This window comes from Lathyrus oleraceus, chromosome 3, assembly GCF_024323335.1.
Source record: "Lathyrus oleraceus cultivar Zhongwan6 chromosome 3, CAAS_Psat_ZW6_1.0, whole genome shotgun sequence".
Lineage (NCBI taxonomy): Eukaryota > Viridiplantae > Streptophyta > Magnoliopsida > Fabales > Fabaceae > Lathyrus > Lathyrus oleraceus.
Window position 1 is genome coordinate 296,053,105 of NC_066581.1, and position 12,835 is coordinate 296,065,939.

Sequence of the window (12,835 nt, forward strand, 5' to 3'; positions counted from 1 at the left end):
TGAATGTGGAACAGAGGGGGTTTCAATTGGACGAGTCATTGAATTTCTTATCAATTTTATATAATTTTTTATTATAATATAAATATAATTTTTATTTTCAGTATTTTTTTAATTAATTTAAAATTTAAAATTTAATATTAAAAAAATAAAAATTAAAGGTGCATGCGCCACATACATTTGCGCATACACTATATACTATATGCATGCGCCAAGAGACATAACGCCTAGGTGGAAAACCTTTGGGAGCATGCGCAAGCTCCAATGACGTCTCCTCTCTAGGTTAATTGGATATGCCAGTCAGTTAAAAAATATGATTATTTTGATATATTCTTTTGAAACTTTGATTATTTTTTGAAAATGTTGATTATTTAAAATAATTTTTTTTGAATATTATAAGTTTCTTAATGAAACATTATCATTATTTTCTATATAATATTTATCATTTATTACTCTATAATTTTATTTATTTTTCTAGTACTATTGTTAAGTAGTACTTTTGTAATTATATTACATATAATTTAAACAAAGACAATATAAAATATTTTCATAATAAATACACTTAGAATTTGTACTACGACTTTTACATGAATGACAAAAAAAACAAAAGCATATTTATTCTTGTATATTATAAATACGATCAAATGCAGTAAATTAAATACATAACTACTAATCAGAGAAAAGTTGTCAATAACAAACTTAAAAAATAATTAAACTCTGTCCCACAAAAGAAAAAACTCAAATAAAAATCTATAAGTAAAATCTAAAAAAAACAAAAACAAGTTCTATTATCCATCTAAAAATGAATTGAACTGTAAAACTTATCCCAATGGCTCACCAAAACTGCAACAATACCATCACTGCTCCTAACCCATAAACCACCACGCGCACGTCAGCGCTTTTCGATAACGCGCCATTCTTAGGTATATCCGCTACCGTAACCGTCGGAGATTGAGCATTATCAGGACCAGGCGGCTCGTTATAAGGCGGCGGAGGAGGCTGGTTGAGACTCGGCGGCAAGCCAATACCACGCTGGACTTGGATCTCAAATGCCAAACCGTGCTGACACTGAACACCGTCGCTAGTGTCGGAGAAGAAGTAGTTGGGTCCCACAATAGTCAACGGAACGGGAATAGTCAACGCCTGGTTGAAACGATCTGTTCCGCTACTGTATATGAATGTTCCGTTGTCGGAATCATCGGCGGTGCAGTTCAAGTAAGCGGTGTTGTTGTAGGTGAGAATCACGCTCTGGTTTGAGTTCGTGTTGAAAACTGAGAAATAAAGATTCGATTTCAATTTTATAGTGATTTTTTATAATAATGAAATTTGAAGATCGATAGAGAGAGATTGAGCTTACTGAGATAATCGCCGAGGTTGAAAATTTGAGTGGAAGCCCAGGAAGAGTAATTTGTGGCGGGCGTGTTGGTGGTTGAGTTGAAAAACCATCCGGAGGTGCCGCCTACTGTGTGGTTTTTGTATCCGGTTGCGGCGGCGACGGCGGAGGAGATGGTGATGAATAGGACAAGTGCCATGAGATACGGCGCCATTGGTGGTGGTGATCGTTTGGTCATTTGTGAGAGGAGACGTTGTGACTTGTGTAGATAGGATTAGACTTAAAATGTGAATTTTGTTCGATGGGGGTTTTTAAATTAAGATTTGTTATTTTAATAGATTAATTTGCATAAATTGTTGAAATCGTGGGAGTGGTGTGCATGTGAGTTGTGAATGTAGCTGTCAGAATGAAAGTTTCTCAATCCAAGTTCAAAACGCGGGTTTATCACTGTTTTTCTTTGGTTGGACATCTAGAATTTAATTTGTCACTCTTCATTTTATTTTTATTTTTTATGAATAGACAAGTTTTTAATTTATTTTTTCAAATTTATCTCACATGTGTGTTTTTGACTTCTCTAAAGCAATATCAAATTTTTTGATTTATTTAACAAAATTTTGAAAAATAATTTTTTTTATCGAAAATTATGAAACTTATGTGATTATGTATAATAAAATTTAAAATTTTCGTTAAATTATCATAGAGATTTCGCAATTTGCAGTACAAAATGACCTGTAAATTCCCATAAATTTTAGTAGTTATAATTTTTTTGTTTTTTATCAAAAATTTCAGAAATTTTAAAGAAAATTAGAAAAATTGCAAATTTTGGGTAATTAGTGATTTTTTTAATTTTTTATTTTTTGCAGTGAAATAAAGGGGCAGAGACGACACTATTGCAAATAGAGCGATAGAGAGAGCGGCATATCAGGCTAGGGTTGTTGAGGTTGAGTCTTCCCAGATACGAGTTGGGCGAGTGGTTTCAGACGGTTCACACCAGAAAAGGTTGGCTGAGCAGATGCAGTTTTGCGCACCCTGTAGCACATGACGTCGATTAGTTGAGTAACCCATAAATGATGTTAAGATTGTTAATGCTCAGGATGTTCATGACCCAACGGTCGAGACAGATGTGACACACATTGCTAATGAGATGGTTGCTAATGAGGTGACATATGGGGTGGTCCATCCAGATGTCGTTATTGTTGATCCGACCGTCCAGTCAGATGTCGCCGTTGCGGATTCAGTCTCATCTGCTACTACTGATACAGAGATCACGACTTATTCGATTGAGCCGTCTGTGCACACTGATGGAGGATTTCTAGGAGGACCTATTGATAGGTCGGTGATGATCGAGTATGTTGACCATGTGGCATACCGACTATGGCAGGGAGATGTATATGCGTGTGTGTGTGTGCATGCGTGTGTGTGTGTATATATATATATATATATATATATATATATATATATATATATATATATATATTATGTTTAACTTTAATTTATTCATTATTGTGCCATGAAAGTTAAGTGCTAATTTTTTTAAATTGTTTGTTACAGGACCGTCTCCCACAAAAGGTGACATCGCACGGGTCAAAGTTGAAGGGTTTCCTGAAGACTTTGATGCATGAGGAGGTCATCCGTATTCTACGTGATTTTGAGCTTCTTGATTTTTCCCGTTGCTCCCTCACCAAGCTCGACGCTCCACTACTTACTACTTTTGTTAAGAGATGGCATAAGGAGACATCTTCATTTCATCTTCCATTTATGGAGATGACTATCACTCTGGATGATATCTCCTTGTTGTTTCATCTCCCTTTCGTCGGCAGATTATGGACGGATCATGTTATTAGCTTGTCACTTGCATGTTTGATTGTTGCACTATCTTTGGGAGTTTCTTAGGAGGTCGTGTTGAAGGAGTTTGACTTCAATAGGGGGCGTTCACCTTCATATGTCTTCGCTTTAGGATATGTGCGAGGAGCTTGTTGCAGCACAGATGTATGAGGCTACCGTTAGGGTGTACATGCTACATCTAGTAGCATGTACTCTTTTTACGGACAAGTCATGTGTTTATATCGATGCTCGATACATGTGGCTGTTCAGTTTCCTTGACGTTTCCAGTTGGGCTTGCGCTACATTGACCATCATGTATACAACACTTGGAATGACGACAATATTTGAGACCAGACAACTTGCTGGTTATTTGAGTTTATTACATGTATACTTGAAATTCTTATTTATTGTTGATTTCTTATTTAATTGTTACGAATAATATTTCTTAATAATTATTTGTTGTGCATGTGTTATGATATCAGTGCTAGATATACGAACATTTCCCCGCCATCTGTGAAATAAGGGTGCAATATTCCCCAGTGGGGCCCCCACAGACGAGGAGATTGAGGGCTACACAGTCACATCCCGGTGGTGTTGCTGAGTACAGGATGAGGCTAGATGTGTTGATTATAGATGATGTCATTTAGACATCTTACATTGATCATAGAGTCCACTGTGAGTTTGATGACTCTTCTTTATGTTCAGGTTATATGCGGTGGGAGACCATGGTCGCTAGATACTTGCCTAAGAGGTGTATGCGATAGTTGTTAGACAATATGTAACGATCTTGAGAGGGATGAATAAATCTCAAGTTAAAAAAGTTAACAAAAATCGTTTTGAAAATTTTTATAGTTAGGGGAAGTGACCCGGATCGAATCGTCTAACTGAACCGCTATCGAAAAGCTCAGATATGTGTAATTACAATCAAAGTATGATAATGAGTACAAACTCGATCAATAAACTTTCATCCACAACCAATTAAATGCTATACTAAAATTAGAGTTTATTCCTAATGATAAAATACACAAAAATGTAATAGAGACGAATTATCAATAGCATATGTGCAACCGATTTTGTTTAGAAATTTGTATGGTTTTGTTGATCTTCAAATCCAACCATAATCAAAAGGTTCATACTAAGCCAAATCAACATATTGCCCAACAATATTGAAAAAGGTCCATCACACATAACCTAACCTAGAGGAGCTTAGCTACTCATAATTCATATTACAATACCATAATTGATGAATTCCTTTGAAGTAATGGCCTCCAATGACTTCAAATGCCCTGAAAATCTCCTTTGATGCTCTCCAAATCATGCTTTGCTTTCTAATTTTTGTAACCCTTACCAAAATGAAAAACTCCCTTTAAAAAGAGCTCAGAATGGATCAGATGCGTCAGAAAAAGCCCTGAAAAAGGGACCATCGCGTGCGTGATGACTTGCATAGTGCATACGATGCATCTTTTATAATCCTATCGTGCGCGCGATGATGTGTGATGGTGCATGTGATTTTTCCCGACGTTGTACTCTTTTTGCTCCCGTTTTCCCCCAAAATTTCACTAAGTCAACAATCTTCACACTTAGCTATTTTTTCCTCATTCTTTGGGTTTTCTTCTTCATTTTGGCTCATCTTTCACTTATTTTGATCTAATTGTTCGACTAAATTCATGCAATCACGGACTATCGTCAAATGCTTATTTCACCAAATGATCACTAAACATATAACCTTTTAATTTGATTTAGAAATTAATAATATGACCAATTAAGTAATATTTGAAGAACAAGTTACAGTAATCAATGTTTTTCAAGCTTTATACAACCCATTATCTGTATCTCGTGAATTAATGGTTATAATTTGTTTCAATGCTTCTAATTCTTCAACCAACACTTCCTTCCTTACTAGCTCATTCTACAAAGTATTAATTACTTTGCAGACATAACTATTAGAGAAGAAAGTGATGCTAGAAGAACTAGAAGTTTTGCATCAAATTATAACCGTTAAAGAACGAGATACAGATAATGGGCTGCAGAAAGCTTGAAAAAAACTAGTGGAAATTGAAGCCAAAGAAATGAGTAACTTGGTTCGTATTGCAAGAATTCATGACACATTTCCATGATTCGTACTAGTTGGAGAAGTTATGTTGGAGTTTCGTAAAGATATTATGGAGTTTTGAGGGATTAGGAGTAGGCCATAGTAGTTAGGGTTTCACGATTGATGAGAAAAATTATGGTGAAATGTCCTGATATTTCACTACGGTTATTATTCTAGACCTTGGTGAAAAATGTTTAACTTTATTTTAAAATAGAAATTAAGGGACACGATTTTTGTAACAAAATAAAATAAAATTATTGGTGTTGGGATTTGAAGCGTGTCACTCCTTCACATATCACAATGGTTGTTTATTTAGACCGCAATGATATGTGATTTTAAAAAATGAAAGATGTCTAATGATTATATATTACTTCGGTGGGATAAGTGACCATAGTAAGAAATTGTTAGGAAATATACTTTTTTGTAGTAATTGTTATATTTAGAGATTGGAATTCAGACTTATTTTTTTGGAGAAAAAAAGGAGTGTCTCTGTGATGAAGTGATATTTTTGTAAAATGGGTATATTCGAATTTCAATCTCCAAATAGTGCGAAGGTCATTTTCAAATATTTATAGAATGTGCAGTCACTACATGGGAGTGTAGTGAACACCATCTAAAAAACCAGGGAATTGCTCTTTCCACCCTTAAGGGTTCTTCCCTACCATCGTGAAAAGACTAAAATATCTCCATCATTTGGAGATTCATATCCAGACACACATTTTCCACAAACAACTAAGAAGAAAATTGTGGGAAACCCTTAATTCTGTTAAAATTTAATATGGAGATGCATTTCTTTATGCACAAAATATTGATTCAAAGATGCATCTCCGTAAACCCCTTAGTTCATTAATCTGTGAGCGTTCTGGAGATGCATCTATGTAATTATGGGTGGCAAATGGGCTCGGCCCGTTGGGCATGCCATTTTTTCCCACACTTTAATGCGGGGCGGGTCAAGAATTTAGGCCCTCATCCTCTAATGTGTCTGCCCCGTCCCACCCCGTTTTCTTCGCGGGCTTTTGCGGGCACAAGAATTTACTTAAACTTTTATGTTTTTAGGCTTAAAAGGTGTAGTGCCCACGGGCTTTCCCTGCCCTCATGTTTTTGCGGGTCGGGCTTAGATTTTTGGCCTGCATCCTCTACTATGTCTGGCCTACTCCGCCCTATTTTTTTGCGGGATTTTGCAGGACGGTCATGTCCATTTGCCACCTCTATTTTTAACCCCCCCTAGTTCATTTGTATTTGTGCTTTTCAGAGATACATCTCCAAAATATGCTTTGTTAGTTCAAAACAGAAACAAGCAGAAATAATGGTAGAATGGAAAACTAACATAAATTAACGTCAAAATAAATATTACATAAATTTAACATTACATGTCATTAAAATCAAGTGGTTCAGGGCGTTGTAATATTCTTATAATATCTTCGGTTGACTTTGAATTGTCGCATTCACTTCAATCAGACACTTTGTTGAGCAACGATAAAAGGTACCTCATATAACCTTCAAATCATTATCCGTCTTCAGTCCAAGCACGATGAATTGTATCTTCCATTCGTTGTCTATCGAGGGTGAATGGTACTCGAGCTTGACTACTCTCTGATTTTCTGGATATCGAAGGAGAGTATTCAATTTGGTTTTCAGATCGAAGAGAAGTATGTCCTAACAGATCCAAAATTGAAATAGGGTTTTTGTGACATTGAAATACACAAATGAAAAATGGGGATATGTAGTCATTTTGGTCGTGTAAAAAAACGGAATGAGAGACTCTACTTATAAAAGTTGTAGAGTAATAAGGACCTTACAAACATGATCATATCTGCTTGCAAGACTTTAGAGATACATATTTGGATTAACTTTTTTTATAATAAAAATAAGGGTATATTTGAAGATGCATCTCTGAATTATCACTTTTTTTTAAGAATTAGAAGGTTCGTCCAGAGATGCATCTCTAGAACTACCCAAAATTATGAAGAACATGACCAACTGATTATGCATAGCAAAATTTATCCATGTAGAGCAGAATTTCAAAAACAAAAAATTATACAAAAAAATATCATCCAATTTTATAACATTATGTAGTGTGTTACTTACAAAAAAAAACATGTTATATTGTTATATTACAACTAAAACGCATCAAAACAAATGTCTCTATCTAAATTTATTGGTGGTTCATTCTTCAAACTTTCCTTATTTGCTTCTCGTTTAATATCGCTAAACTTGGTGAACTCTTCCATCCTTTCAAGAAAGTGATTTGGTCATGTTTCAGCATCTTGTGGGAAATGTATCATCCACTCCGGTGATGTCTTTGGTATAGGACATCCCAATTTCAAATAAACCTGAACAAAATGTTATTTTTTTATAGCCAACCAATACACATGATGAATTCAGATGGATTTTGAGGTGACTTACTCCGAAGTGGAAAGAATGTTTCTAAAAACCTTGTCATGTTAAATCAATGCACACCTTATCATAGGTACTTTCTATAAGATGTCTAATTTCCAGGAAGCGCATCCATTTGTTAAACAAAATCAGACCACTAAGATAAGGAACAAGAGCATTGAGAATTGTATCATAATTTGCTTTATTCACATATAGCTTTGTGTATGATTTCCTATGCGTTGCCATCTCTTGTATAAGATGACGATAGACAAATTGGTATTCCTCCTCTCATCTATTGAGAAAACCCAAAATAGCTCGAAAACCATAGTTGTTGTCACTTTCAACATTTATGATATGCTCGATGTATTTGTGCATGAAAATCGACATTTATTCAACGAATTTTATTTTTGGTAATGACAGTGGAGGAGATGTTTTTCTAATGCGAGCACCATTGAGAACACTTTTTTTTGGGATTTAGGAATCGGAGAATCCAGAAAATGTGACTTAACATATTCAAAGTATGAAGGAGAACGTCTGATGGAGTTGTCACATTGTGTTGATTTGACCTTTTTAGGAGAACCCTTTTATTTTAATCAGTTCCGAACGTGGTTTCAAATTCATAGTTTCTAGATAGGAAATCTTCCTCAGTTGCTCTTTGATGTGCAATTCCATTATGTCATCACCTTTCATGAATCTCTCTTGGATCAGTTTCCATTCGGTCATGATAGACATGTTTGATTTATCATTCTTTGTCACACCACTAACATCTAAACGAAGCCTTTTCTAATGAGTGCAAACTTCATTTGCACATACTATTTTTTCAAACTTCATCTTCTTTGAAATTAAACAAGCACATGAAAGACCGTAAGTATTCTTAAGTGTACATCCACACTGTTGATTCTAAGTGTTGGCAGCAATTTTGGTAAAACAAAGAGTGTTCACAAGATGTTATGTGTGGTGTCTTAACATGAGATATCCTATGTATCTGCTGGAGTTCAAGAATATGTTCATGCAGGATTGTTTCAGAATGTCACATACATTGCTATGGCTTCTGATATTGGATGTACCTGCTGGAGCTTAAATGAAAGACATGTTCATGCAGGATTGTTTCAGATGACATACACAAGGTCATGGCATCTGATATGGTTGTACCTGCTGGAAGTTATAAAAGGAATTATTGGATTATGCATGATTTTTCCAAGATGTCAGACCCGATGTCATGGCATCATGTACACAGAATATTCAGTATGAATGTCTGGTGTTTTGTGATTGCACAATTAATGGAAATCTTTGTATGATTGAAGATCTGATTAGCTGGCGCATTCAATCATGGATTACAACCTAATTTACTTATTTTCCAAGGAGATCTAACCAGCTGTTATAAAAAGATTTGATTGGAAAATAGATTTAGGGTTTTCAAGATGTCCAAGCCCAGCTGAAAGCTTCTATAAAAAGAGACTTAGAAAACCTGTTTTACAACACAACCAATACGGAGCAAAATATAGAGAGAGAGCTAGGGTTTGTGTCTGTTTAGTCGTAAGACTTGTAAGCCATTCAAGTCATCTTTTGATGATTGAATTGGACTGATTTGTGGTTGTAATTTGTCACTCTAAAGCTGTTAAGCAAGAGTGTGTGTCTACTTGATCAAAGTTGTGAAGCAAGATCAAGTGTGTGTCTTCTTGATCAAAGCTGTGAAGCAAGATCAAGAGTGTGTCTTCTTGATCAAAGCTGTGAAGCAAGATCAAGAGTGTGTCTTCTTGATTGAAACTGTGAAGTAAAATCAAGAGTGTGTTATTGAAAAGTATTTTCTTTTCTCAAGGGATTGTTGTTTAAGATCACAGGTGTGATTGTAGGGAAGTGAGTGGGTTCTCATATCTAAGAGTGCTTAGGTAGAAATTGCACGGGTAGAGATTAGGTGAGAAAGACTGTAACTTGTTGAAGTGTACGGAGAGTCTTTGAACTAATTCTATTTTAGTGAATTTCCTTCCTGGCTTGGTAGCCCCCAGATGTAGGTGAGTTGGACCGAACTGGGTTAACAATTGCTTGTGTCATGTGCTTTACCATTCAGTGTCTTTATCCTATTTGTGTTAACAGATATTAGTGTCGTGACATTGCCTTCGACATCTTATATCTGATACCAGAATTTCACACACTTTGAGCTATCTGAATATGTTTTATCCGCTCGCTTGGCATCGTGAAAAATAAATTTCAATGCCTCCTGGGATACGTTACCAACCAATTGTGAATAAAGGGTGTTGTCTTTGAGTCAGTGTTCTAACACAATAATTCTCCAACTAAAAGATGTATGTATCTTATAATGTTTGAATCACCTTGTATCACTAAGTTGTTGTTTAACTCATTTGCATGAATAACAAAAAACCCATAAATGAGTGCATAGGGGATTTAGGAGATGCATTTTCAGATACACCCAAACAACATACATAAATGCAACTCTGAACCATAATTTTTTTAAAGCTGAGGTGAAACTCATAAAAAGAAAAGCTTGACATGATTTTTGGTGCGTCCAGAGATGCATCTCCGGATGCCTGAAGGGCAAATTCATATTTTCAAAGGTGTGGTATGCACATGTAAGGTTGAAAAGAGTAAGCCCCAAAATTGACCCATCAGACCCATCAAGCCTGTTTTTTTAGCACAAATGAAATTGTAGATGGCACATATTTTTATAGAAATTTTTACAATCTTGTGAAATTTTGATGTAGTTTGATACTTAACAAAAAAGAGGTTTTATTCAATAATCTTTGACATTAAATCTTTACATTATAAGCATTCAATAATTGCAAGTTTTCATCATTACACAATACCTACAAATTGCATTATCCATCAACATGTTTGCTACAACTTCACACCTAATAATCCTCTATACACATAAGCATATTCCAATGTGTACATAGTAAGAGGTCAATCAATTAAAAGAATATATGCTAGTTTCAATAATTTATTCAATAAACCATACCATGTTTCCTATTCAAGAACCTAAAATCATAAAGCATTCTAACAATTGAGAAAATTTTATAAGGATCAGCCATTACACTAGAATTATGATACTCTTCATCCTTTTACTTATGTGGTTGAATGAGACTAATCCCAAACTCATTAACACTCTTCAAATGTTTTTCTGTAAAAGGATTCCTCCACATACAATCATGCATCGACAGTGCAAAAACATCAACTTCTCGCATTCCCATTCTCTCATAGTACTTGTCAAAAAGTTGTCACTCGCCCCTCTAACAATCTACAAAACCATAGTATAATTCAAATAAATATATAACTAATGTATTTAAAGTAAATATAGACATGATATATTATATATTCAATAAATCTAAAATGTAAATTTCTTCTTATAATAAGGACTTGAGAGAGTACTATGGATTATACCTTGGCTAGAGTGTTTGCTGATAAGGGAGCGATGAGCATGATACAACCCAATTAGCAAGAGTAAATTTATGATGATATACAAGATTATTATCATTCTTTTTCTAACTTTCCCAATCGTTATCATTCTGAAATACACCTACACCCTTTAGGATTAACCCTTCATTAAAAAAATGACAAGATGATTTTGTGACGATTGCATGTATTTCTGCCCATTCTAAAAAAGCTCTGATAACAAGTCCAAATTTGTTAGCAGCTACACTTCCACAAGTATCATACCTCAAATTTACCCTACCTATATATCACCATCTATAACCCTAATACATAAGCATTTCATCCCTCATACTTCATTTCATAAAGCATCTTTACTTAATGATCCACAATATCCATAAACTCAAGGCATGAGGTTCAATCATGAAGCCTTAAGACCCTCTAATCATGATGAGGTGTGCCATAACCACCTCACCCCTATCATCATGCTCAAGCATCCCACAATCTTGAAGGATCATTTAAGACATCTTACTTACTCTCCAAAACCCTAATTGGATGGTGAGTTTCCATTGAAGATACATGAAAATTCATCTGGTCACCCGAGTTCTTGACCCCCTTTGGCTTGTACAAATCATGGTACACCTTGAGCCTTGATCATGCCATGGAATACCCATAATATCCAAATTTGTTCATACCCCAACCCTTTGAATCATCTCAATACATCCCTTACATTTCAAAATCCTAATTTTTCTGGTCATGGTTCTTGATGAAACTTGTGATTCAAGAAACCCTAGTTTATGTATCTTTTGGTTCATGGTCTTGCTTCATTTGATCGTCCTATCATAATTGTAACACCTCAAAATTTGCCCTCCTCTCTTGGGACTAGCATTAACATATTTGCATTTCATTTTGGGTCATCAGGCATTGCATATTGCATATCATGTGGTTACATTGTGCAAGCTATTCTCCCAAGTCTTGATCAGAAGATGGAGAAGTCTAAGTGCAAGCCTAGGGTTTATTGATTGATCATTGGCCATCTGAGGATTGGGCTGTGAGATTAGGGTTTCATGATTCTCAATGGATATTGGTCTTCATCTTGTTTGAATTGATACATCATCATCATCATGGTTGGATGTCATCAGGAGATTGGAGAAGATTCCTTGAGATTAGGGTTTTGACCACTGGTCAACCCTAATCAGTTGTATTGGGCCAATCAGGGTTTAATCAGGAGATGGGGTTTGAGATGGAGATGAGGTTCATTTTGTGATTATATTGTGCTTATTGAGGCTAGGGTTTCACCCTTGAGCCATTTCAGTTGAAGATTGGGGCTCAGATTGATCAATGCATTGCCAAATTCATCTATCAGATGAAAAGTCAACCGTGGTCAACTGTACATGATCTGATGGATTTGGAGGTGGAAATGAGTTAGACACACTTCATTCATGTTGGAACAAGTGTTGAATGACATCTCAAAGCTTAAAAATGAAGGAAATCAAGTCAGGACAAAAACTGCCAAAAATAGAAAGTGACCTTTAACTGAAGTTTCCAAAAATGGAAAGTTTTGGACCTCAAAGCCACGTGTCCAAGGAAGCTTCAAATGAAAATTTGTTCAACATGAAAGTTTTAGATCTTGTTCTCACCTTTCCAAAAAGTCCAAGAACTTGAAAATCCAATGTATGGTTTGGAAATTGGGGCTCAGTGAATTTCAAAAATGACCCGTAATCAGGAGGCCATAACTTCCACATGGATTGTCCAAATTGCAAGTTCTTTATATGCACAAACTCCATTTGACATGTACTTCAAGGGTGCATCATTGGATTTGTCCAAAA

The 12,835-nt window shown here is 35.4% G+C and overlaps 1 protein-coding gene across 1 annotated transcript; it reads right to left on the reverse strand.

The window, feature by feature from the left end:
* Positions 1-589: 589 nt before the first annotated feature.
* LOC127127184 (chemocyanin) lies at positions 590-1,749 on the reverse strand. The gene is made up of 2 exons (XM_051056313.1): positions 1,355-1,749; positions 590-1,268 (listed from the first exon to the last, which is right to left on the reverse strand). Exons 1-2 carry the CDS (start codon positions 1,566-1,568, stop codon positions 832-834), a joined length of 651 nt encoding a protein of 216 aa, XP_050912270.1. The 5' UTR covers positions 1,569-1,749; the 3' UTR covers positions 590-831.
* Between the last annotated feature and the right edge of the window lie 11,086 nt (positions 1,750-12,835).

What these genes read in the sequence shown, in the direction of transcription:
- LOC127127184 (XM_051056313.1), bottom strand. Translation starts at nt 1,568, where the DNA reads ATGACCAAACGATCACCACCACCAATGGCGCCGTATCTCATGGCACTT. An exon ending in CAACCTCGGCGATTATCTCA is followed by an intron (nt 1,269 to 1,354) that starts GTAAGCTCAATC and finishes TTTATTTCTCAG; the next exon opens with TTTTCAACACGAACTCAAAC.